Source organism: Vespa crabro, chromosome 2 (genome assembly GCF_910589235.1).
Source record: "Vespa crabro chromosome 2, iyVesCrab1.2, whole genome shotgun sequence".
Classification (NCBI taxonomy): Eukaryota; Metazoa; Arthropoda; class Insecta; order Hymenoptera; family Vespidae; genus Vespa; species Vespa crabro.
Window position 1 is genome coordinate 14920999 of NC_060956.1, and position 26896 is coordinate 14947894.

At 32.9% G+C, this 26896-nt stretch overlaps 1 protein-coding gene across 2 annotated transcripts in view; it reads right to left on the reverse strand.

Annotated features, from left to right (window-relative positions):
• LOC124432956 (DE-cadherin) overlaps positions 1 to 26420 on the reverse strand; it is a 135262-nt gene extending 108842 nt beyond the window's left edge. For both annotated transcript variants that reach the window (XM_046982351.1, XM_046982350.1), the window contains exon 1: positions 25786 to 26420. In XM_046982351.1, coding sequence (XP_046838307.1) covers positions 25786 to 25894 — 109 coding nt within the window. In that variant the 5' untranslated portion in view covers positions 25895 to 26420. The remainder of the gene's footprint in view (positions 1 to 25785) is intronic.
• Between the last annotated feature and the right edge of the window lie 476 nt (positions 26421 to 26896).

Here is a 26896-nt window from a genome sequence, read left to right on the forward strand (position 1 = left end):
TCCATTGCGAAAATATTCGCAATACTTGTATCCGACATGTAATAATCATTAATTTCTACAATAATCCTTTTTGTAGCAATTATTTTTTTCTAATGATCTTCGCGACAATTAATCACGATATACGTTTGATGTTCGTTAAAAACTTTCGTATAATATATATACCATAAACGATATCGACTTATCATAAATTGAACACGATGAATACAACTTATCGATAAACGTCATCACGACGGCGTATCTTTTAAAATCCGATAGCATAGTATTCTTTTAAATTAGTTATTTCCGTATAAAAAAGCTCGAAGGGAAGTTCCATCTATAATAGGAAATTCATTCAAAAATGAAGGAGAAGAGGACCCTTATAACGTGTTGAGTTCTCTTAATCGCCTTGCTTCGTGTTTTCTTTTATAATTTCAAGTCTTTGATTAAACGAAGATTCGCGCCATACCCACAAAGGCGCGGTTAACAGCGAGGGAGATAATAAAAGCAAGGCAAAAAGAAAAAGAAAAAGAAAGAAAGGAGAGAAAGAAAAACGAAGAAAAATGCTCTCGCTTATGAAAGAGAAAGAAAGAAATGAATATATTTGAAGAATGCACGACACAATTGGTTGCATATATCTGCTTAGTCTTGATTAAAAATGGATGTATGTGAGATAAAAAGGATGTAACTGAATGAAATCATGCAAATCGAGAAATCCGTATGATATGTCTCTCAATGTCTTCTCTTTATAAACAATAATACAAATTCGAATAAAGTCGATATAAAATTGAATTTATATATTAACGTATCTGTTATATATATATATATATATATATATATATATATATATATATATATATGTATGTATGTATGTATATGTACGTATACATAATACGGAGAAATGTATCGTAAAATATATAGAAATTCATCGTTGATGATATTTAATGCAAAATACAGGATGATAAAATGGAGAAACGATAAAGAACGATTATTAGCTTAATATTTTGAACATCGAGAACTTTATATCGTCGGGTGCAATAAAATACAAATTTAATATCGTAAAATAGAATATAGTAGGTACCTCGTACGTATGTATGTATGTTCGTACGAATTCGATATATAATAATTCGTCAAATATACCAGGTAAATATCTACCAAGGAGAGATTATTGTTACAAACACAATTTTTTGCTCGTTACTCTTCTAATGGCAACTCTCACGAAAGGTTTGTAAATGTAAACGCGAAGAAGGTTCAAACTTAAGAGAAACAGAAAGAAAAAGAAAGAGAGAGAGAGAAAGAGAATGTATCCCGAGTGAGTTGCATTCTGTTCTCGAATCGCTTGCCTAACCGGCTTCTTCTCGCTCTACCCTTCTCTCTTCTTCTTCGAATGAACCCGTGCGTACACGCACGCATATAAAGAGGAGATATAGAGAAAAAGAGAGAGAAAGAGAGAGAGAGAGAGAGAAAGAGAGAGAGAGAGAGAGACAGAGAGAGAGAACATACACACATGCATAAATATCTTTCAAACGACTACGAATATACATACATATGTACATACTCGTGGTGATTCCTATGAGCTTAAGTTTGTCGTACTTACAAGCAGTCCATGCAAAAAAAAAGAGATAAAGGCACTACATGTTGAATAGAGGATAAATAAAAAGAGGAACAGAAAGAGAAACAGAAATAAAGAGAGAGAAAGATCAGGACAAAAAGATAAAGAAAAGGATAGGAATAGATGCGGGTTTCTCTACTACAGACATGACACTGTTACGAGTATCTGTCGGATAATGTTCCCGGTTACACCATGTCCCAAAGCACAAGTACCATTATCCACGATATACGTATAATATACACATAGTACAAATGAACATTAAAAAGTTAACTTATTCACGCTTATGTCTTTGAAAGAGAGAAAGAGAAAGAGAGAGAGAGAGAGAGAGAGAGAGAGAGAGAGAGAGAGAGGGAGAGAGGCAAAATAAAAAATAAAAAAAAAAAAATGAACGGAGCAACGTCTATTCAACATTTCTACCAACAGAATTGATTAAACAGGAATATATCTAGAGAAGAAAAAAAAAAGAAAAAGAGAAAGAATTAATTTTTCTCTCTTTCGATTTTGACTCCCGAATGGACAACAATGTTTTGTCATCGTATATAACGTAAAAATTAATTATGATGTAATAGAAGAGACAATTTGAAGCAGAACGAACAACGTCCAGTCCATTCTGTTACCAACAGAAATTATCGAATTATCGTCGATGCTCTTACGACGTTAACCATCCACGAACAAGATTAATTCCATTTCCCTTGGAACCTCCTCCTCCTTCCGTTCCCCTTCTCCTTATTTTACCACGTCTCCTTTCTTCACTTTTCATCATCAGTGCTACGTCGACTCTACCTTTTAAGACGACTAACTGGCTTCGGAAGAACGAACCACCGACCCTACGATGAATTTTTCGAAACGAGGGAGAAGAGAGAAAGAGAGAGAGAGAGAGAGAGAGAGTGAGAAAGGAGATAGGAAGGAAAGATGAAAGGCCACAGAAAAGGTGAAGAAAACCTGCCGAGGCAAGCGATATTCACATCGCAGCAAGGAACTTGAGACAGACTGCAACCCTCAACGTATATAAAGAGAGAGTGTACGTGAGTGAATGTGTGTATATGTGTGTGTGTGTGTGTGTGTGTGTGTGTGAGAGAGAGAGAGAGAAAGATTACATCTGGATTGACGGGTAAGATACAGAAAGAGAGAGAGCATAAGACATGTCTCTCTCTCTCTCTCTCTCTCTCTCTCTCTCTCTCTTTCTCTCTCTCTTTCTCTCTCTCAAAGGACACTGTAATCCAGTTAGGCAGCTTCGAGACCAGTTTTTCCGAGTCTGATTATTAGAGAGCAAGCGAACACATACATAAACGTAACTTCTAACCGGACTCCGAACACGGACTTCTTCAAGTCTTAGATACACCTTTGCCCGATCTGTCCACCTGTGATTTTTTCCGAGGAGTCCCTTCACTCGCCCCCTCCCCCTCCCCCTATTTCTCTATAACTCATCAACAACCAATGAAGAAAGGGGAACAAAAATTATCCGTAATGGTATATAATAATTTATGATATAAATCGTCTGTACAAACATCATATCGTGAAGAACTATTTATTAATTATGTGTAAGAAAGGTTCGAAAGTTTGTGTATTGTTTCGTTTAATATATTACGAAACGAAGAAAAAAAATAACGTTTCGTTATTCTTAGAAGCAATGATACAAGTGAAAACAAGTTTCAAATGATTTACTTTTCTTCGTATTCCGTGAAGACTAATATACAGAAAAAGTTTTGCATTATTCCGACATGGAGAATTTTTCATTTTAAGATGAAAGTATATTTGGAATGAGAAAGAAACATTATAAACTTTTACAAATTCCATCGGTATTATTTAGTTATTTCAAAGCTATTAACGCATTGGTTATTATCGAGAAAAAAAAACATAAGAAAAAAGAGAAAACCTTTTTTTTTAAATCCCTATCAAATGATTTTCCAATTATGAGAATAATTAATGTCTTAAATATTCAATATTTCTTACCGTAATTTCTTATGGTTCGTTCGATTAATTGCAACGTGCTTCAAATTAACTACAATACTCCATTAAATTTTCACTTCCGAATCAGACGTTAACCATTTCGTTTATCTTGCTCGAACGCACAGAACTTCTACGTTTATTAAGGTGTAAACCAACCCTCCCCTTCATCCCTTGAAAATTACTACTACCTCGCGACGTACTTTGCCGTTTACTACTAGCGAACTTAAATAACGTACCGCTTAGCAAGAATAACTGTTCCCATGAGTCTTGGGTCCGTCTATTCCATTATCATTAATTCCTTCGAGTCCGTTGGCACGTGCCAATAATGTTTTGTTAACGTTTACTTTTATAGCATCAGTACACCCACACACACACAGACACAAAGAGAGAGAGAGAGAGAGAGAGAGAGAGAGAGAGAGAGAGAGAGAGAGAGAGAAAGAGAAAAAAGTTAGGAAGAAACAGAGAGAGAGAGAGAGAGAGAGAGAAAGAGAGAGAGAGAAGTTAGGAAGAGACAGAGAGAGAGAGAGAGAGAGAGAGAGAGAGAGAGAAATCTATTGTCTGAAAAATTGCAAACAATTTTCGTTTTAAACGAATGTTTTTTCCTTTCTTTCTTTTTTTACTTTTTCTTTACTTCTTTTTTTTCCATTAACCAAAATTGAAATTTATTCACAACAAACGTTATCTATATTTTCAACAATGCAACGACGTCTCATCCAATAACTCGAGGTTAATTTAAAATCGAATAATACCCTTTTGATATTGAGATATAAAAGAGTAATAACGGAGATAAATCGAAGTTAATAGGAATAAGATCCCGAGTATTGTGTAGTACTGCTTTGGTGGGCGATACGCAATTGCATTTGGTATCTCGGCCACTTCTGCTGTGTTTTCCTCCTTTCTTTCTTTCTTCCTTTCTTTCTACCATTTTATTTCTTCTTTGAAATCTCCTTTTACCTTTCTTTCCACGTCTTCACCGAGTACGACGCGCTTAACCAGGAATTCCTTTCTGCACCGTTCCAAGCGCCTTTATTCTATGAATCGCGACGAGTCAATTTTGTTTTTTCATCCTACGCAACGAACAAAGACTTCTATGTTGAAAAGTTTAAAAGTCTTTTAACTTTACAGGAAAAAAAAGAAACAAAAAATAAAGAAAATGCATAAAAATATATTTTTTAATATATATTATATATACCTATGCATATATATTTGAATATAAATATATATATATATATATATATATATATATATATATATATGTGCATGTATGTAGGTATGCATGTATGTATTAAAAAAAAAAAGCAATACGAATTTGTATCTTGGGAAGCCAGCATTTTTGACGAAAAATTCTTCAGACAAGAGATCTGATTTCAAGAGAAAATTAATATTGCATTTAGAAACAAAGTAAAAGTAGACTGTAACTAGAGAATAACAAACACGTTAATTAAACATGTGTTTCGTAAACAACAGTACAGAGGTACTCCTAAAATACAACATTTATGAACTTAATATACCTAAGCATATTCTATTTCTTTTACTTTTTTTTTTTTTGAAATGTTACTGATTACCAACATTTTTTTAAATTCCAAGAATATAAAGATATTTGATTAAATATCTTGAAAAATCGAAATCCTATGGAAGAAATTATTTTTAAGGAAAGTTATTTTTCCTTTTTATGTAGAATATATTGTCATTATAAAAAAAAAATATTAATTCTCCTTTAAAAAGAAAAGAAAGTTTACATCGAAATGAGCTTAAAATTTTCCACTAATAAAAAAACAATAAATGCCATAATATTTGACACTTTTGAAATCAAACAATTCTCGTCTTAAAGAATTTCTTCGTAAAGTGCTGTGTTTCCAAGATAAAAATTTATATTAATAAAAATGATTTTGAACGTCCGGTATATAAATGTTTATTTTATAATTATATTAATCTCTATTGCTAAGATAACCATATGAAATTATACAGGAGAACATTTCGACCAAAAAGCCATAGAAAAAATTTTATACGCCCTTAGCCCCTTTATCGAGCGATGCTCAGTCTTTTCGGTATTCTCTGTGTGTCTGAGTATGTGTGTGTGTGCGTGTGTTATTTAATTTTTTAAAGAATTTTGATGAGTGTATAGTACAGTTCAGCTTGAAAATAAATAAAAAAAATTCATCTTCGAATTTCAACTTTTTATCTTAATATTAAAGTGTGCCAACAGGCACATACTGTTTTATATTAAAAAAACAAACATAGAAATTTTAAATATCTTTAGTTATCATTTTCTTTTTTAGAGCGAGCAATAAAAAATAGAAAAGAAATTTTGATTGTTGTACAAAAATCACGTGTATTCAGGATAATTGTTTTCCGCGAACATTCTTTAGTTTACGAAACAATATTTCATATGGACAAATAACAATCAGTTATAAATTAAAATCAAATACAATATATATTGCAGACGATTTCGCTGTACCACAATTCACTGATTCTACTGAAAGATTAGAAAAGAATTTTGAATTATATATGACAAAGTACCTTGAATATATGTGAGATTCGTACAGGAATTAAATTTTTTTCATTTTTATTCATAGAAATTCGAATACACACACATGCGCGCGCGTATGTATATATGTATGTATGTATGTATGTATGTATGTATGTATGTATGTATGTATGTATGTATGTATGTATACATGTATCGCAAATGGAATATTTAAGCGAACAAATTTCAAGTATAAGTTCCGAAGGAAAAAAAAGGAAAAAAGAAAAAAGATGTACCTACGTCGTTTGTGCTAATTTTTCCGGATTTTACAACGAACGTTAATACCTAGGTTTTAATGAAGCTAAATAAAGGTATGGAAGAGTACATCCTCGTTTCGTTTCTTTTCTTTTTGTCTTTTTATTTTTTTCTTTTTCTACGAGAATGGACCGTGTCTCCCTCTGTATTACACGAGACTGGGCCCGTTCATCGTGACTTTTTCATGGTAGCACAAATCATGCATTTTAACTAATCCCATCCGTTTCATCGTACACGTAGACAATTACGAATTCCACGTTTCGCTAAAAATAATCATGTGATCTTTCTCATTCACGTTTTTAGAGTTTATAAATTCAAGATACATTTAAAATAATAAAAATCTTTGAATTACAATAAATTAATATGAATTAATTCTATTCAAATAATTTTAAGTAATTCATTAAATTCAAATAAATTAAAATAATTAATTAAATTCAAATAGATTTAAATAATTAATATTTGTTAACGCGAAATTCGAACTGATAGATCTCATTTCTTTTTATCGATGTTCTTCTTCTTAAAAAGAAATAAAAAGAAAATAAAAGAAGAAGAAAGAGGATTTAAAAAGAAAAAAAAAAAGAAGAAAGAGAAAAAGAAAGAATAAGAGACGAAAGGATAGAGCGATCAACAAAGTGGTAGTTCTAACGATGTAAATGCGACGTAAGGCCGATATGACAAGTGGCTTTAGGTATAAAAAAAAAAAAGAAAAAAAATGTGAAAAAGTAGCGTGGAAGTAGGGGAAAGAGATGGTTGGGAAGGGGATGGGCGTAAAGATACGATACTTTTCTACGGGTGTTTCAATAGTACTGAGAAGCTTTCGAGATTTAAGGTCATTTCACTCGGCATGGCAGCGAGAGAAGCAACGAAATGAGCTTCTTCGCCATTTTCCAACCACCCTTTTCCCCCTCATCCATCCACGAGCCATCACAGGCGGAACCACCTCTTTCCTACACAGCACCTTTCTCTTTTCCTCTTCAACCAGCAGCCCTCATTCTCCAGTTCCCGGCTTTCGTTTAAAAGCTGCTTCAAGAAAAAGGCAATGGCTACGTGCTTTCCTTTCTCGCTCGAACTTTTAAATTTCTAGTTAGTAGACCCTTTCGTAACTTCCTCCTCTGCTTCCTCTCTCTTTCTCTCTCTCTCTCTCTCTCTCTCTCTCTCTCTCTCTCTCTCTCTCTCTCTCTCTCTCTCTCTCTCTTACACACAGCTAAATAACAAGTTGCAAGACAGTGTGTATCTGCGAGAAAGAGAGAAAAAGAAATACGGTAAATGTTAAAATGATACTGGTTGTGTTAGATGGAATTACTATAAGGTTTGATATCTACGTTCTATCGTAACCATTATTCGTCGTTACGTGGCTTTAAAAAAAATTTATATCTATATAGTTTAACTCTTAACCGTACGTTTCTTTTAATTTTGGCCAAACGAAACTCTTATCTATTTACGTATATGAACATTTATTAAATGGATATATTTTCGTAAGAATAATTTAATCCTACAAAATTATCATATTTCATTAATCCATTCAAACATGTTTGCCAAAATTACATCTCCATAATATCACTAACATGAGTTTTATGAAATTTAAATACAGAAAAAAGCTTTTACATTCTCATTCGACAATCATAAAGTTTGATTATTCACTATCCCTATCCTTCCTATCCCTTCTTCTCTTTTTCTCTTGCCACATTGACTAACGTCTCCTTTCCCTCCTTTCTCCTTTATCTCTGACCTCTCTATCGATGCCAACTACAATAATACCAGCAAAATGAGAACCATTCCGGTTAATTTTCAACTGACTTTTCTGTCATCACTTTGGCTTGTAACACAACCGCGATAATTCATGAATCGGGCGATGAATTTTCACGACATACACCGGATACGTGTTCGATCTGACGCATGTAGCTCTAGCTAGCTACACGAAGTCATTGGGACGGAGACTCATTTATCCTTGGGATAGTTTGGTGAGTCATATTTCTTGTTCGGAGCGTCGTTAACGTTGGAAAGCTGCCGATAATAATAATGGCGTCTCCTTCTTTCTTCCTGTAAACATTAAATCTGACCGAACATATTGAAGATGAACATTTGTTTTGAAAAATACATCTTACAGTTTAGATATAGACCACGTCTATTAGCTTAACCAATGTTTCCTATCACCAAAGTTGTTCACATATTTATGGCACATCAATGATTTCCATTGAAAGTGCCTAGTGTCATAGATATGCTACGAAGTCGATTTTTTTTTTAAATCATAAATAAATAAAAACACAATATATTTTATAGAATTAAAAAATAAAACAAAAGAAAAAAAAGATAATGGGCTATGCATGGAATTTCTTCTCTGCGGCATGATAGTAAACGTGTTAAGATATATATATATATATATATATATATATATATATATATATATATAGAGAGAGAGAGAGAGAGAGAGAGAGAGAGAGAGAGAGAGAGAGAGAGAGAGAACAGAACTACTAATCTAATCTAGATGCAGCGGCCTAAGGAAGGATAATGTTCACACGAGAAACACTCCCCTACTACTACTTCTCCCTCGACTAATATATTATCGATCGAAATAAGAGAACCATCGTGGCATCGTCAGCAAATTAATCCTACTTTTTGTAGAAATAAAATTCATTCGACAAGATCATTCATTTAAAATGTGCAACGATACACGATGACCATATCGAAGTCTTCATATCTTTTATTATTTTAAAAATAATATGCATTGACAGAAAAGACAAAAAGAGAGAGAAACGAATAGAGAGAATTTTAGATTCATTATACGGCACGATCATCCTTGACCAATTTAAAGAGATTTTCATATATAATATAAACCACCTATATGTAACGTAGTAGTATGTCGAATGACATTGAAAATTTCATCCAGTAAATCAATAAAAGATTTCTAACAGGAAATACTACGCAGCAAAACGCAACTATCGCTGCAGTTAAGCTATTATCGATATTAGGTTTAAGTTTTCCCTTACACTTATACATAGATGTATATACACATACATACACGTACAGAATACATATACAGAATGGTTCGTGCATTCAAGCAATATATTGGAGTACACGATAACCGCGAGTGCAAGTGTCAAACGACTCGACTCTAGGCAGCTTCTAACAACAGCAACAACACCAACAACAGCAGCAGCAACAATTGTAACTACAGCATCAGTACCAGCTGGTTACGACGCTTTCTTAGCTTCCAAGTTCACGATAGTACTCTTCCTTAAACCCCTTTCCTCAACCACCTACCTCTTAAAACTACCCTCTCGCAAATATAATGAAGCGTTTATAATTATACTCCTAAGAAGCGATATTTTCCTTACTCACTTAAATCTTTTTCATTGTCTTTTATCGTTTATCTAACTTTCTTCCATTCTTCTTTTCGATAAATATCGAAAATTATTTCTTTGATATAAAAAAAAAGTTATTTTTTTTTTGTAAACGTCACTTCGGCGCGATCACGATCACGATCGACGACGCAAAGATGGTACATGCTCTAAATAGAAATTGGTAGCTTACATAAAATAAGGAAACCTATCTCCGTTTTCTGTTTATTTCTTTAACGAGAAATACGGAACGAACGCGACATATGACACGCCACCGGAATTTACAAGAAGGCTCAGAGCAACCCATTCTCTCAACCCTTCTAGGATTTCTTAGCGTTATATTTCGTGCGCTAATGAAAGTAATGAGAAAAGGTCGCTAGTCCTTGTAATGTCTACGCTTTGTTACTTGGTACCAGCTTAACAGAGTACACATTATCATTGGATGATTCAAGTTCATTCATCTGTTATAAGCGATTACTAACTAAGTACTATGTTTCCAATAACTTTTTATTAAATTGAATACTTTAAAGGGTGTCATTTATAGAATAAAATTGTATTATTAGAGGCAAACATTTTTATAATGAATTATTTGTCTATTTATCAGAATAAATCTAATGTAACAAAGTATAACGACAAATCTTTTTATATTTTTTAATATAAAAAGTTACGAAAAATATTAAACAATACACACACACACACACATTTACATAAATCAACGTACTATAAAAAAAAAGAAAAAGAAAGTGATTTAAAGAAATCAATTATGATTTATGATTAGCTATGATTTCCGTTCGTTCATATCATTCGTTCACAAATATAAAAATTCAAAATAATTCCAAATAACACATACATATGTATGTAAGTACGTAACGTGGTACCTAATGATAAACAGCAAGAAAGACGATGAATACAATTTTCCTCGCAGCTTCCTACTTCATTTTCCTTCCGAATTTAAATTTCGACAGAGAATAGAAAAAGAAGAAAAAAAGAGAAAGAAAGAAAGAAAGAAAGAAAAGAAAAGAAAAGTAAAGTAAAGGCAAGTGTGCTTTTACGTTACGAGCATACGAAGGTTCTTTTCAGTCATCCGTTTCATCTCCTTACGCGATATCAAAGGAAATTCAAAAGCAAAACGCGTCCCCACTCGGCGCACGTTCCATTTACGTTTCTTTCTCTTTTTCTTCACCATTTTGTTTTCTTATTTTTTCTTTTTTCTTTCTTTCTTTCTTTCTTTCTTTTGTACCCTTCTTCTTCTTCATTTTTCTTTCCAAATCGCTTTCCGTTACGCGTGAAAAGAAAAATATAAAAAGAAAGATTATCGATAGGTAGGCCGTCTTATAAGGTAGGTGCGTAGCTTCGGCCAATCATCGACGAAGATTAAATTTCATATTTATTTATATTCTATATAAATAATATGACTGGCGCATATATACTTGCTCGCGATGACCAAGAAAACACGAATGATTCGTTGGTCATCGCGACCAATCAAATATTACATCGAATGGAATCGAATGTATTTATATTTATAATACAATTATTTACAAGAAATTTTCTTGGTAATCAAAGATTGACGAATGTAATCTTTCAAAGAGTCAATGAGATCGAACACTATGATATCTGATAAATTCGAGTCGTCGAAGTTTGATCGACAAATATTAACTTGAAATATTAACACTTAAATTCCTTCGAATTTTATCATATGGAATATGTTATATATAGAATGTCCAAAAAGTATGAGACCAAATTTATACTACGTACTATTGAGGTCAAACAGATGAAAAAAAAAGTTCATATAAACTCATGTCCAAAAATGATTTATTGAAAGAATATATGCTTTTAAAAATATTTATTATTTATTGTTGCAGTTATAAGAAATGTTCGAAAATTCATCCTTCTGCAAAAATGCAGACTTCCATTCATCGAATTAATGATTGCCGAAGTCTTTCTAATATTTCAACTGTATTGTAAATAATAGTAAAAGCATTTTGAATACATTGCCAAAGTTCATCTTCTATTTTTATCGTATTTTTATAAACCAACTCTTTTACGGAAGCCTATAAATAGAAGTCCAGAGGAAAAAAAAAAGGATTCGGCAATCACTAATTCGATGAATGAAAATAAATCGTTTACATTATTATGAAATATAATATGATACACATATGTAAGAAAGAGAAGGACGAGAGAGGGGGAGAAAAAGAGGGTTGGAGAGAGATAGTAATCACTATCGATAAAAAAAATAAAAATATTTTACGTTTTATTTCATTGTATACATTGATTTTTACGGATGTTAATATTAAAAATTGCAATTTCAGATTTAAAAAATCCACTGTTATACATACAACCTTGTTTTTCTAAGAAACGAATTCATTTGTTATCGAATTATTGTATAAATTATAATAATTTACTAAATTATGCACGTTTATAAAGTATGCAATATATTTTCAAATTTAAATAATAATAAATATGATTAAGAAAAGCATTTAAAATACTAATGTACCATCACAATGGTACAATTTATTTGATGAAAATGTAAATTAAATCTTTTTATAATAATTATAATATTTGTATGTGAATAAATCAACTTTCGTAAGAATATAAAAATGTTGAATAAATTTATATTATTAAATTTTTTAAAAATATATCAATAAATATATCTCAATATATAAATTAAATTTTTTCTATAATAATTATAATATGTAAATTTAAATAAATCTACTTTCGTAAGAGCATAAAAATATATAATAAAATGTCATTATTAAATTGTTTTAAACAATATCAATAAATAAGATCAAAAATTCAATCAATCGTAATCAATAATTTTGAATGTTTCTTAAATGTCATTTAATTAATACATTTTTGAATCTATATGTATCACATAATATATATTTACGATTAACAGTCATTTATATTTAAGCAATAAATAAATAAAAAAAGAAAAGAAAAACGAAATACTAACATATTTCGTCCTCCGATAAATAAATAAATAAATCGCTCTGTATGTTTAGAAAAAAAAAAAAAAAAAAGAAACAAAAAAAATTATATCATAGGATAGAAGAGACGCGAATAGCTCGCTATGCTAACGATAGAGATAATTAGGACGATCGAGTTAGGCGAGCTGTAGCGTATAATACGTTCCGCTTTAAAATCCACCCCCACCCCATTGACTTGCACCCTTGGGATGATATCGCGAAAGCACAAAATGTATTGCAGTTTCTACGAATCGCGACGTTGTGGGACGGGACGTTGAGAAGTCCAAATAAATTATACAGGACATAAGTTGCTAATTTAAACGGTGAAGAGGAGCAGCTAGAAAAGCAAGAGGAGGAGGAGAAGGAGGAGGAGAAGGAGGAAGAAGAGGAGGAGAAGGGGAAAGAGGAAGAGGAGATGATGTTGGTGGGGTAAAGTTGGAAAGGCAATCCGGTAACGGCGTGCTGTTTCTGCGGTCTCCTCCTAGGCGTAAGTAATTAAAACTACGATGATGCACCGTGTCCCAGAGTCCGTAACAACTAAACTTCACCACGAATGTAAGTACGAAACGTTTACGTGTTTGTACTTCTGTATGCATATATATATATATATATATATATATATATATATATATATATATATACATACATATATACATATATATACCTTTTTTTGTTTATGTACGTGATCAAATGTAATACCCTAAGACCTAAATTTCTCCTTTTCTTTCTTTCTTTCTATCTTTCTTTCTATCTTTCTTTCTATCTCTCTTTCTATCTTTCTTTCTGGTTTATTATTTCTTCTTTTTTTTTTCTTTTCTTTTCTTTTTTTTCATGTTTTTTTTTCTTCCTTTTGATAAATTTCTCTTTCTCGTTTTATTTCTAGTTTCAAAGTAGTTAAGTACAAAGCAAAACACATTGAACGATAATTTCCAACGACGAATTTGCATTCAACGAGTCGAATAAACTGGAATCGTTGGACTCTCTTTAATATGCAAACACACACAACTTCTCTACCGGGCGATGATTTTCGAACATTTTAACGATAGAAAATTTTACGACCACGAAAATATACGAGGAAAAATTCTAACAGAATGGTACTAACGAAAATTAATATCTACCAATGGACGTAAACCTTCCAAATATTGTGCACTTTTGTATAGATCTTTCAATCGTTACAAAGAAATCCATTGAAAGTTATAAAAAAAAAAAAAAAAAAATTTCTTCCTCGCATATCTGAAACGCCTATTTACATATGCGATACGTTGCAATTTAGTACGAATATAAAATACATCGAATACAAAAAAATTTTTTTTTTAAGTTATTTCAAATCAATAAACTTTTTATATACTAATATGAAAAGTTATGAATTTTTTATGGGATATCGATAATAAATTCGTGCAATGATATGAAATACTTGAAGAATTGGAAAAAAATTTTCTTGTCACAAATATATGTATTATGTAAAAAAAAAAAAAAAAAAAAAAAAGAAAAAAAGAGAGAGAGAGAGAGAGAGAGAAAGAAAAAAAAATCCACCAAGTTACAATTCGTTTAAAATATTAAGATAAATATAACTCGCTTTATTGATTATTATACTTAAAACATTAATACAGTTAATTTACTAACACGGCTAAATTCACGAATTTGCGTATACTTGTTTCTTATACCAAAACAAATAAAAAAAATAAAAAAAAAGTCTGGATAAAAAAGAATTCATTTAATATTTTTTTACCATCACTATAGGAAGATATTATTTTGAAAAAATTATCAATAAGCTCTGTATAGTACATTAATTATTTTATAAGTACTCAGAAATTTTACATATCTCGTGAATCATTTTTTTTACCTTATATTACGTATACAACTATAGAAATAAATAGAGATTAGACAAAATAATGAAAAGACTATTCCTTCAATCAAGACTCCTTATTATTTTGTTCAAACCCTATATATCTATCGATGTATACGATAGTATTTAATACGATAGTATTAAAATAGATAGATTTTAAGACGATAGTATTAAAAGAAAATCGATTATAAAAAATAACCGTATCATAAGCAAAAACAAAATCGATTATTGCCAAGTATTTGTTATTTATTAAAATCTAATTTTCGAAAAAACAAAATTAAAAAATATAATAAAATAAATAACTAAGCATTATTATTTCATTTACGTTATTTTCTTAAGTAACACATATACGGGAGTTGGACCAGAATAATGGAGACATAACGTTTTCTTTATTTTATCTAAACTCCTGTATATATATATATATATATATATATATATATATATATATATATATATATATATACACACACACACATAGCATGAAACAATAATGTCTTGCCTGGATTACTTCTTATATTTTTTTCACGCCTTTCTCCTTTTCATGAATCTATTGTTGGTTTAATGAATAATTAGAACAAAAAGAACTTCTCTTTTTCTTCCTTCTTTTGCCTTAATTGTCTTCTTCTCCTTCTTCTCTCTCTCTCTCTCTCTCTCTCTCTCTCTTTCTCTGTCTCCTTCTTAAAATCGAGATCCTCGTTCGACGATAGTCTCTCGTTCCAGATGATTTTCTTAGAGCTGACTATGGAAAATGTGCGCGAATGTCATACCTGACCTTTTCTATATGCAAAACCATCCTCTTTGCATTTTCCTTAGTTTGTCGACTAAGGAAGAGTAACACACGGATAGCGGATAAGAAATCGATTTTCCATTCGACGCACGATAGAATATAAGCATGTCCTCTTAAGCGAACTAAAATTTTATGCCACTTCTTAGAGATCTCTCGATTTATATATTATATGAGATAACCGACGTGATACATTTATCGAAATACTCGAAAGAATTTATCGAATTCAACATATATAATACTCGAAACAACATATATATATATATATATATATATACACGCGGGTGGGCGCCCACACACATACTCGAAATTCTAATACATGAAAAATCCTTTAACACCTGTATGTAATAGCCTCAGCAATTTTTCTTAACAAAATATATAAATTGATATTGTTACAATAAAATTCGTATATCTATTACTTCGTGTTTTCAAGAAAATCGACTATTAATATAACGAGTACAGAGACACATTCATTTTCTAACTAATTCCATTGATATCATATATGTTATATTTTGATTTCTTAGTTACCTTTGCGTATTATTTTATGTCAAACATTTGTAAATAAGATATAATCATTATCAAGATACCTTCAATGACATTCGAGTTAAATGTATAATTATTTAACCTATTATTTATATTCGATCTATTTCATTTATTTCATTATCTTTTCTTCTTTCTTTTTCGTTAAATATAAAACCACATACAGTAAATAAAACAAAATTTTAATTTATAATTTCAATTTTTTTATATTCTCTTAAAGAAATCAATTACTTATAATCTTCCCTAATAGGATTATTATAATTCAATCAGACTTGTAATTCCTCGATCGTAAAACACACTTCCTGTCAAATAAAATCAAGGAACGTCAAGTTTCGTAAAAAGGTTCGATAAGAAAATCTGCATAAAAATCGTCCAACCATAACGCGATTCTGACAGCCGGTACCAGCTGAAGAGCCGACGATTTACAAATGCAAATGCATTTCAACGCCGATTGGACATTGGCATCGTTTGCGGAACATTTCCGTCTTGAGCTTATTGTGGATAATGTCCTTGATATACATATTTCAAGATGATTTGGCTAACTAACTCGAACATTGCCAAATTTGAACGAAGTTATCGTATTATTTTATTAGAATACAAATTGTTTAATTTAACACATACGTCACCTTTTCCATCAATCGTGCAACCATATGACGTATGCATATAAACATACTATATATTAAATTTTATCACTTTTACAATGAATCATAAACGAGATTAGGATTTTCGCATTCTATCTTTTCAAAATAACAATCGTTAATATTATTTAAGACTGATCTACACAAGATAAATTTAACAGATAAACTTTTACGGTGTCCTACAATTGTATTACATTTTTGTGTGTTTACACACAATATATATATATATATGTGTGTGTGTGTGTGATAAAGAAAACAGATAAAGAAAGAAGAGTTGAAAAGATAAAAGAATTCGTTTGATTGATAATAAAATTTTTGTTGATATTCAAGAGAGTTAAAGCGATATGATAACTGATTATGTTACTGCATGATTCCTACCTTGAAGTCACGAGAAAATGAATCACTCCAAAAAACGAATGAATACTTCGGTTGACTCGACATACCTTCCACAACTCTTTTCTGGCTTCTCCTAATATTTAGACGAGAGTGGAGACTGAAAGAGTGAGAGAGAAAGAGAGAGAGAAAGAGAGAGAGAGAGAGAGAGAAAGAGAGAGAGAAAGAGAGAGAAGTAGAAAAAAAAGAAAAAATAGAACGCTCTGGGGTATGTAAAAAGAGTCGGAGTTGAAATGACGGTTAAAACATCGAAAAACCAAACGTAATGGGTGCACGCTAGCAGCAAGTGGTTGCCACGTAACTAACAACGTTCCTTGAGAATTTACGTCGTTCTCTGTACTTTTTTTTTCATATTGGATGCACATGCTGACTAATCGCATTAAGAAAAGGAAAAAAAAAACAAGAAAAAAAAAAGAAAAACAAGGAAAAAAAGGAAAAAAAATAAAGTTAAAAAAAGGAGAAAGTTCTTTACTATTATACCATTTTTTTTTATTCTAAAGATACTACAGTATCAAGCGTACAATATATTTTTTATATTATCTTCTCCCTAAAAAAAAAAAAATCTCTTAAGATCTATTCATTTTTTATATTTTCGATATTTCCATAAAAAATAAAATTACATCGGCCTAGTAGAGATTTCTTTCGATGGAAAAGAAAATGTTTGAATCGAAAAAAGGTATTTATAGATCGAAACTTTCTGAAGATAGCGAACATATCAGAATAATATAAAGGCGTGAATATATATATATATATATATATATATATATATATATATATATATATATATATATATAGAGAGAGAGAGAGAGAGAGAGAGAGAGATGAGACGACGCGGATAGAGATTCGATACGTGTACACGTATACACGTTATCGAAGGCTTATCACTCGGCAACAAGATTACACCGGTGAACGAGCAGAAGGTAGGCAAACTATTTCTCTCTCTCTCTCTCTCTCTCTCTTTCTCTCACTCTTGAAAAAGTGAGAGAACTTAACAAAAAGAAATCGTGAAGGAACGATTCGGTTGTGTAGGGATACATGTAAAAGCGTAGGGCCCAGCACTCGAACGAAACAGTCCTGTTTCCACCTTCTCTCTCTCTCTCTCTCTCTCTCTCTCTCTCTCTCTCTCTCTCTCTCTCTCTCTCTCTCTCTCTCTATTTCACTTTTTCTTTTTCTATACTTCTAGTATACCCGCCGCGAAGAGAACTACGTAGTGCTACGTGTTCTACACACGGCGTGCACCTACAACAAACGGACGGCGACCCCAACCGCTCTTTGTCCTCTCGACTGTTTCCCTCTCTGCCCTCTCAATGCCCCGCTAAGCCATCCCCCATCTCCTCCCTTCTTCCCTTTACGGCCTATCTACCTTCCTTCTCCTTACGAGTCGTCTCGTTTCTTCTTCTTTTTCTTTTTCTATATCTTTTCTTCTCTTTCTCTCTCTCACTCTCTCACTCCTCTCCCTCTTCCTTTCCAACCAACGCAACTACGCTCTCCTCCACACACATACACAACACACATGCATGCATGCATTCACGCGAGCGCATATGTACACACACATACATTACACAACCAAACACGCATCCGCACACAGGATAATACACAGCGCACCGATTTATTTGTTCGCCATGACGGACCCAACCGTCTCCTTTCTCGTGTATACCAGAAGCTCTCCTTCTCACTCTCTCTCTCTTTCTCTCTCTACCTCTTCTCAAGTCTCGATTCTCGATCAAAAACGTTAGCTCTTAAACGTTAAAAGCTATTCAGCTCCAGTTCGTTCAGTCTTATGTTTCCCCTCCAAACCGAATCGAAAAATAGCCCGCAAGGTACTCCAAAACTTTTCGAAAAAAGTTTCTCCAAAAGTGGACCTCGAAGAGTGCCTTCTCACCCGGGGCTAAAGAGAAAAAAAAACAAGCGAAGGAGGAAGTGGAAATCTATGTGAATCCGTCCACGATACTTTTCGAACTAAGCGCATAACCTCGTTTTTATTTAATTGGTTTCATTTTCCGTAAGGTTAAATTGTTCGCAAGAAAAAGAAAAAAAAAATATAATATATATATAATATATATATATATATATTAATTCAACAATTTTAATCCCTGTTATCGTTTCAAAAATACAATAGTCCATTTCAAAGAAACTTTGAATTTTCTAAAAAAAATTCAAATCATTTTTATAAGATAGATATTATAATGTTATATAACAGGTCGTAATAAAAATTGTTTGTAAAAAAATGTTTATAAATGTTTCGTCAAAAGAAATACCAAAAAAATTACTGAAAATACGATCCATGGCATTACTGTAGATTGAAATGATATGTTTTAAACTTTAAAAATTTTTAAGTTTTCTTTTAAAGTTTAAAAGAAAAAATACATGAAATATAGTACAGGCTTAAAGAAGAATTAAAATTAAAAAAGAGGAAAGATAAAAAAAAAGAAGAGATTTTCAAGAAATAATTGTAAGAAAAAAAGAACGAAAAAAAAAAGAAAAAAAAAGAGAAAAAACATCCTAGTGTAGTCATCATATCTCGCTCGATTACGATCAGGAAAAAGCACTCGGAAAAATTCTTAATCTGGCTGATGCGGCACAGCAGCAACAGCAACAGCAGCAACAGTAACAGTGGCGCGTCAGCGGCAGCAGCTGTCGCATGCTCGTGATTTCTACCAGATGTGAGACACGATTATGCGCGTGCACTATACACATACACAATGTGCCGGCACATGGCCACTCCGCTCGTAAAAACTACTTTCTATTTCTAAATAGGAATCTTCATCCTATCTCATCTCCTTTTTATTTTTTATTTATTTTCTTTTTTCTCTTGCATCCTGAACTCACATAGATTGTAAATGAAAAATACGAGAAGAAAACACAAAAAAGTAAGAAACTAGAGATTTCCTCTAAAGCTAAAAGAGAAGAAGCTTGTTTGTTTTGATCGGGAAAGTATCGTGTTGATTATTGCACACTATTGAAAGAAAAGTTCGAAGCTTTAAAATGAAATCGATCAATTAATTTCTATGATTATAAATCGTGTTTATACGAAAAATAATTTCTTTTCTATTTTGAAAAAAATAGATCTACTTCTAATAATAAGAATAATCGCTTATATTACGATCTTGCTCACGTTCTATCGATTCTATACATATTTACAAGATTAGTTAACAAACATACATATGTAAACACACGGGATAGGATAACAAGTAGGATGATGATGATGATTGATCGATTGATCGATCGATAAACCAATCTTCATTTTTAAGTGCTGATAAAGAAAAGATAGAAGTTCATTAAAGAAATCTTTGCCGGGGCCAAAAATCTGATAATTCTTATCTGGAAAAACGGGATTAAAAAAAGATCGTTCGTGTTTTATGAGAACAAAAAGAGAAAGAGAGAGAGAGAGAGAGAGAGAGAGAGAGAGAGAGAGAGAAATACAAAGAGAATCTAAGTGTGCCATTTTTTAGATTCCTCGAAGAAATCATAATAATCAAGGATAAAACAAGAAAAAGATTTGGTTTCATGGGGTTTTGCTCCTCTATGCGTTTGCAAGGGGATTTGTTTTACGTCATAAATTTCCATAATCAAATTTTTTGTTCAATTCTGATCTTTTTGACTCATTCGAAAGCTAAATGTTTTTTTACACGTGAATTATTTCTTTCTTTACTTTTTATTCTTTATAGTTTTAAAAAATATTATTCTCTTTTATTGCAAAAATCGTGTCTAAAAATAAATAATTTATAAATGTAATTTTCACCGACAAAACATAAAAAAAAAAAAGAAAAAAAGAAAAAGCTTTTTATAAAAATCGGAAACGATAATCTCATGTAAAAAAATCATTATTTTTCGACGGAATCCTCGATCATCAAAATCAAACAAAAATTCTGACTATGAAAATTCAAAGAGAAAACCCTTGCAAACAAACATAAGAATAAAACCCTTATTAAACCCTTGTCGAAGTAAATTTAAGGACTCTAAATCCATTAATAGATAAGCTAATTATATAGAAATTATCCGTAACATATATTTAAAAAAGAAAGAGAGACGGAAGAAAGGAGAAAAGAAAGAGAGAGCAGGATTTTTAAAGTTTTTAACGTACACCTGGTTCAAGCTCAATTACGTACTTTTTGTGAGCCGTTTTATAGCATAAACTTCAAGTGATGTGGATCCCACCTTACTCGGCATTAAATTCTTAAAACTCGGAACAACTTTTGGATAGACATATCTACCTATCGATCGATCGTTCGATCGATCGTTCCATTGATCTCTCGATCGTTTCTACCTTTCTTCTTTCGGAAAAACGTTCATTAATTTAGTTTGTTATTCTAACGATCCAATGTATATCCACAGATAATGGACTGTAAATAATAACACGCACGCTCTCGTACACATGCTCATACATACGCTGTGAATTGTGAACGAGAGAGAAAGGATCGAAGAAAAAAAAAGAAAAAAAAAAAGAAAACCAAGAAGAAAAAAAGAAAAAAGGAGAAAAAAGAAAAAGAAAAGAAGAATGAGAAAAAAAAAGAAAAACTTAATAATATTATAATATTAAGAAATAATATCGAATAAGGATTTTGCAAACCAGAAACTGCGAGATGATTTCAATAGTCCCCTCAAGTTGATTATTTTCATAAATTTACGATATACTTTTCGAAAGATCGTCTTTTCCCCAAGTTTTACGACTGGATAGATCAATAGGAATTAGCGGGAAAACCTTTTAACGAATTGCATCGATGAACTTTTAACGAGGTTCGCTCCTTTCGAACGAACTCCTCTTTCTTTATGTTTCTTTCTTTCTTTTTTCTTTCTCCCTCTCTCCCCTCCTTCTCTCTCTCTTTCCCCTCTTTTTTTTCCTTCTAGTCTTTTTTCGCGTATTTCTTCGCGAATACGGATCGCGAAAACGTAGAGAAAATGGATTACTACGTGATGAGATTATTCGGTACGCGCGTAGAATCAAGAGAGCTGTAAACCTGGAAGGCCGATGGCACGTTGAATAGTAAGAGAGAGAAAGAGAAAGAAGGGATCAGCGAACTGCAAAAGAAGGTTAACAAATAAGACTCAAAAATTTTCGATAATCAGATTTGTAGGAGGAAGAAAATGAAAAAGAAAGAAAAAAAAAAGAACAAATATAACTTAGGTTTCTCATATATTTTGTAATTTTCCCGCCCTTTTTACAAGGGCGTCCCTATTTTCATGTCCTACACGACATCTGGTAGAGGGAAGACGCGTTAACAAGATTCCCGAATCGTTCGAGTTCCAAGGAATTTCACATAATCCATGAGGGATTTTACGCTACTTTAGTGGTTCGCCGCCTAGTTACTCGTCGTCGTTCGACGACCCTACAAAACTACTATATATCAAATAGATACATAGATCGATCAATCGATAGTTGGAGAGAGAATGAGAGGTATATGCGTGCGTGCGTGTGTGTGTGTACGTGCATGCTTGTGTGTATGTGTATATTGGGTTCTCGAATCGTAAGAATTCAAGAATTCAGAAGACGACGAAGAGGAAGAAGAAGGAGAGCAAAAAGATGAAAGAAGAAGAAGAAAAAGAAAAAGGAGAAGAGGGGGGGAAGGGGAGTCTTGGTAAAAGTAAATCTTTTTCGTTTTAACCATCTTTGCGTCGCAACGTTGTAGAAGAATGCGAAAGGTTGTAGGTATAAAAAGGGACACGTTGCTACGGGAAAAAAAAACGAGAAGAAGAAAAGGGCAGAACAAAAAAATAAAAAGGATCGTCACGAAATCTAAAGAATTTCTTCTTCTTTCAAGTTTTCGTCCTAACAGAAAGAAAGAGAAAGAAAGAGAGAGAGCGAGGGAGGAAGGGTTGGAGGGAGAGGGACAGATAAAAAGGTTAAGGTTTGGGTTGTGTCTGGTATGGTAGATGGGCCAACCGACCATTCCAAATTCGCACGCCAGTGGTTTAAGATTACCAAAGAGAAAAGAGGAAGATCGAGGACCGGTCGAAGGCCTCTCGAATGATGCCAACGTGAAATGGAAACGCGACCCTGATTGGCTCAATGGAGACGTCCAGACGGATCTTGGGTCAATTAACGCTAATAAAAGTAACACCACTCGGCGGTCCACTCTCTAAACCGTTGAAAAGCTTCTCGCGGTTATTTATGAACTTACCTAATTCTCTACTCTCCCTCCCCCCTTCTCTCTTATTTCCATTTAAAATCATTATTTATCGCACGAACTGATTTCTCCGTGATCACTTTTATCCACGGTCCTATGTATTGTATCGACTTATTTCTACTATTTCCAATTATTTGATTAATTATTTTATTTGATCTTTTATTAAATCTATATATATATATATATATATATATATATATATATATACGAAAAGTGATATCAATCCACACTTTCATACTTTCTTTCTTTCTTTTGCATAGATGATCGTCGTTTAAAATATCGAGAAATACTTGATAACTTGATTCTACCATTAATTGGCCAGTTTCGTTTTTCTTCTTTAACCGCACACGTTCAAATTGAATCACTTTTCAATGAAAAAGCTTCGCTTTTTATTACGGTGCTAAATCGTAAAAGAGAGAGAGAAAAGTGGACACGTTCGATACATGGAAGCTTTTAAAGGACAAACTCACACGATATAAGCCAATAAACGTGAAACGAACGAACAATCGACCGTTTCGCGAGAACGATTTTAAAGCAATTAATTCATATCAATTCGCGAGCAAAGACCCTCCTACGCTTGAGCCAGATCAAGAATAAGAGGTTTATCGACATTTCTTGTCGGATATCATCAAAAAGAAGCCATCAAAAATTTACCATATTATTTCTATATAAATAGGAACGAACGATTGTACGATGAAATTTAACAATTCGAAAAGCATTGTACTCCTTTATAATAATGACCGCCATTTTTGTTCTCTTTCGATTTGTTTCTCGAAAACGAGCAATAACACGTACGATCAATATAAATAGAAATAGCTTGATTTTATTATAAGAAAATAAAATAATTAATAAACATTTGTATGTAAATGTTTCGATAAAAAAAAAGATTAGATAAATCGATTCGTTTTAATGATCATATCGATTGAAAAGCCATCCATACTTCTTCGAAACGATATCGCAAAATGGTTATGGGTTTCGTTCGAACGATAGTAAACCAACACTTCATGCGATATCTCCTTATTCTGAAATATATAAATTATTCGAAAATCGATTGGATTTAATGTCATGTTATATAACAAAGTAACTACTGTATCGTTAAATGTGTCATTGAATAAAGGTAAAGTTTAATAAAGAATCCTCTTACAGAAAAGTTATTTCTTTCTTAACTATTTCATCGAAACAATGTACAGTTTCATAGCTCTCAGAAAGTCGACGTTTACTTACAGCGTAAGCAGCTTTTTCGATAGCACAGCATAATAGCGACGACATTTTGAAAGTTCGTCTCCTGTAAAAGGGAACTTTGTAGCTTGTGGAAAAGGTCCATGAAAGTAAACGAACGTAACAGATAAACTAATCTTACGTATATCTCACGTTCCCACTCAAACAAAATAACTAAATCTATCATCTATCGACTGGATTATCGTGTAAAAGAAACATTTTCATTTTTTTTTTCTTTTTTTTTTATGTAAATGTAACGTAAAGTATAACAAGCCTCATTTTTATGAGTATTGATATTCATTCGTAGAATCATTAGAAAAACAAGAGATATGTTTGACTATAACATCTGCGTAAAAAGAAAAAAGAAACTATTGCGATCAAAAATGGTATGTTTTAAAGGTAAATTTTTCAAGAAATCAAAGATACCATTTTATTTCGATTTTTACATGATTTATCGATGATCAACTTTACGTTAGATTATAATATTATCGAAGAAACGAGAGATTACACATTATGCTTATGGATAGAAAATGGATCTCGGGATCACATTTCAATCTATGCTTACAGCTGCATACAAGAGAGAAAAAGAAATAGAAAGAGAAAAATTAAGAGAGAAAGAGGGAGAGAGAGAGAGAGAGATTATTTTCTATTGGTCACGCGTGACGGAATCGACCAATGGCGAGTCCTACCATCGAATCGTACTGGAATATACCTGCCATCCGCTTTTACCTACCTATCTCTACCAACCAACCTACGTCTCGGTCGGTAAAGATCTTTGTTCTTAACGCTCGAAGAGAATACTTCGTTGTTTCTCTATCTCTTTCAACATGCTAATGATGCCTTTTCAATCGATGAAAAACATCCGATAAATATATCGTAGAGATACTTTTAAATATTCATTCCTATACTGTGTCATATAAATTACATTTACGTTTATTTTAGGAAAAGATATCGTCGTTAGATTAGAACAAAAATTATGCACCATTCTTCTCGTAGATATTTTCTAACGACGAACACTGTTTTGTAACCTTTGCTAATGACATCGGACCATTAACCAACACAGATACACATATACACCACATCTACGAATAGAAATGTGACGACAATATAAGGTCAGCATTTGTTTCGATTGTAAATATACGAAGGTACTTTTCTGGAATACTTTTTTTATATACATCCAAAACAAAAGGTAATCTAGTATCGTTTATTCTCTACAGGATAGTAATATCCTATCGCAAAAAAAAAAAAAAAAGAAAGATTGGCTGAATCAGAAGAGAGGAATTCTTAGAAAAGAGCGTCGCCTCGGTAAGTTCCTTCGAACAATGACGAATCACACACAGGACCCTGCGAATGGGCCTAAGGCCGGAGTCTTCCCCTCCTTCGCCCGACCACCGCCTGGTAAGAGATGCCGATCGCAGGCTTTCCAAGCACGACGGTTCTCGGCGCATGCGCTCTCGACCAATGGAAACCACGCGTAGAACATACGAACGGTGAGTGGTAAGACAGAAAGAAAAAGAGAGAGGAGAGTTGGAGGGGGAGGGGGAGAAAGAAAGAAGATGAAAGAAAAAAAGAGATAGACTGAGATACGTGCAACCTCGAAAGATATGCTTCACTCACCGAGAGCTCCGCAGAAGAGAAGAATAACTGGTAAAAGATGCCAGGGCCTCGCCCAGGTCCCAAAACTACGTGAGGCAGTGTTGTACGTTTTCCTCTTCGTTTTCGACATTGCTTTATATTTTCCTTTCCCGTTAAGTTCTCACTATAAACTTTCCTTGATAGGCGTCCTTGTAGATTTCGGTGATGTTTTCGTTACGTCGTTCTGGTCCTGGTCCCGGTCCTGTTGATGATGGTCGTTGTCGTCGTCGTCGTCGTCTTCTTCTTTTTCTTCCTTTTCTTCTTCGTTTCCTCGTGTAATGACAAAAAAATACACAGGTTCGTTACCGTATTATCGCAGAGTTCACCGCGTTCGAACAAACACTAAAGTACACCATCATCTGCACGCACTGATTTCATGATTTCTCTCCCTCCTTAATCCTTCTTCCTTTTCCACCTTTTTCCTCTTTCTCTTCTTCTTTTTTAAAACAGAAACACACGTCACACGTACGGTTCGATGTATGTTCAACATACGCGGCGAGAATCCCTAAAGCCGAAGACCAACGCCGTACAAACGCGCCTACCCGACTGAACGACGACGCGGACGCGAACCACTCGCCTTACCCTGTGCTCGCCGCCTGCTTCTTGCCAGCCTCTCTCTCTCTCTCTCTCTCTCGCTCACTCACGCTCTGCGTACCAGCCTCGAGTTCTCCCCACCATTCCCAGTCCCTCTCCAGGATGTTTCCCCTCGTACCTTCGTGGCACCAAACCCCGAGCGAACGAGCAACAGAACCGTTACCCCCACCAATATCATCACAGCGCCGAACTACTTGTTGATCTTCGAACAGGTACGTATCTACAAACTCCGGTACCACGTCTTTCTTGATCTAACTTTACGATTTTTTGTTTCATGTTTTTTTTATTATTCTATTTCTCGTGTCTGATCTCGCTCGAGTCGTTTTAATTTTAATGTTAATGTTATTGTTATTAGATTTTTATTTTCCATTAAACGAAGTCATTCTATCTCCTTTGTTTCATCATCATTTCTTATCAATTTATTTTACATTAGATTATTTAACATTTGATTCAATTAATTATAGAGAGAGAGAAAAAGAGAAAGAGAGAGAGAGAAATT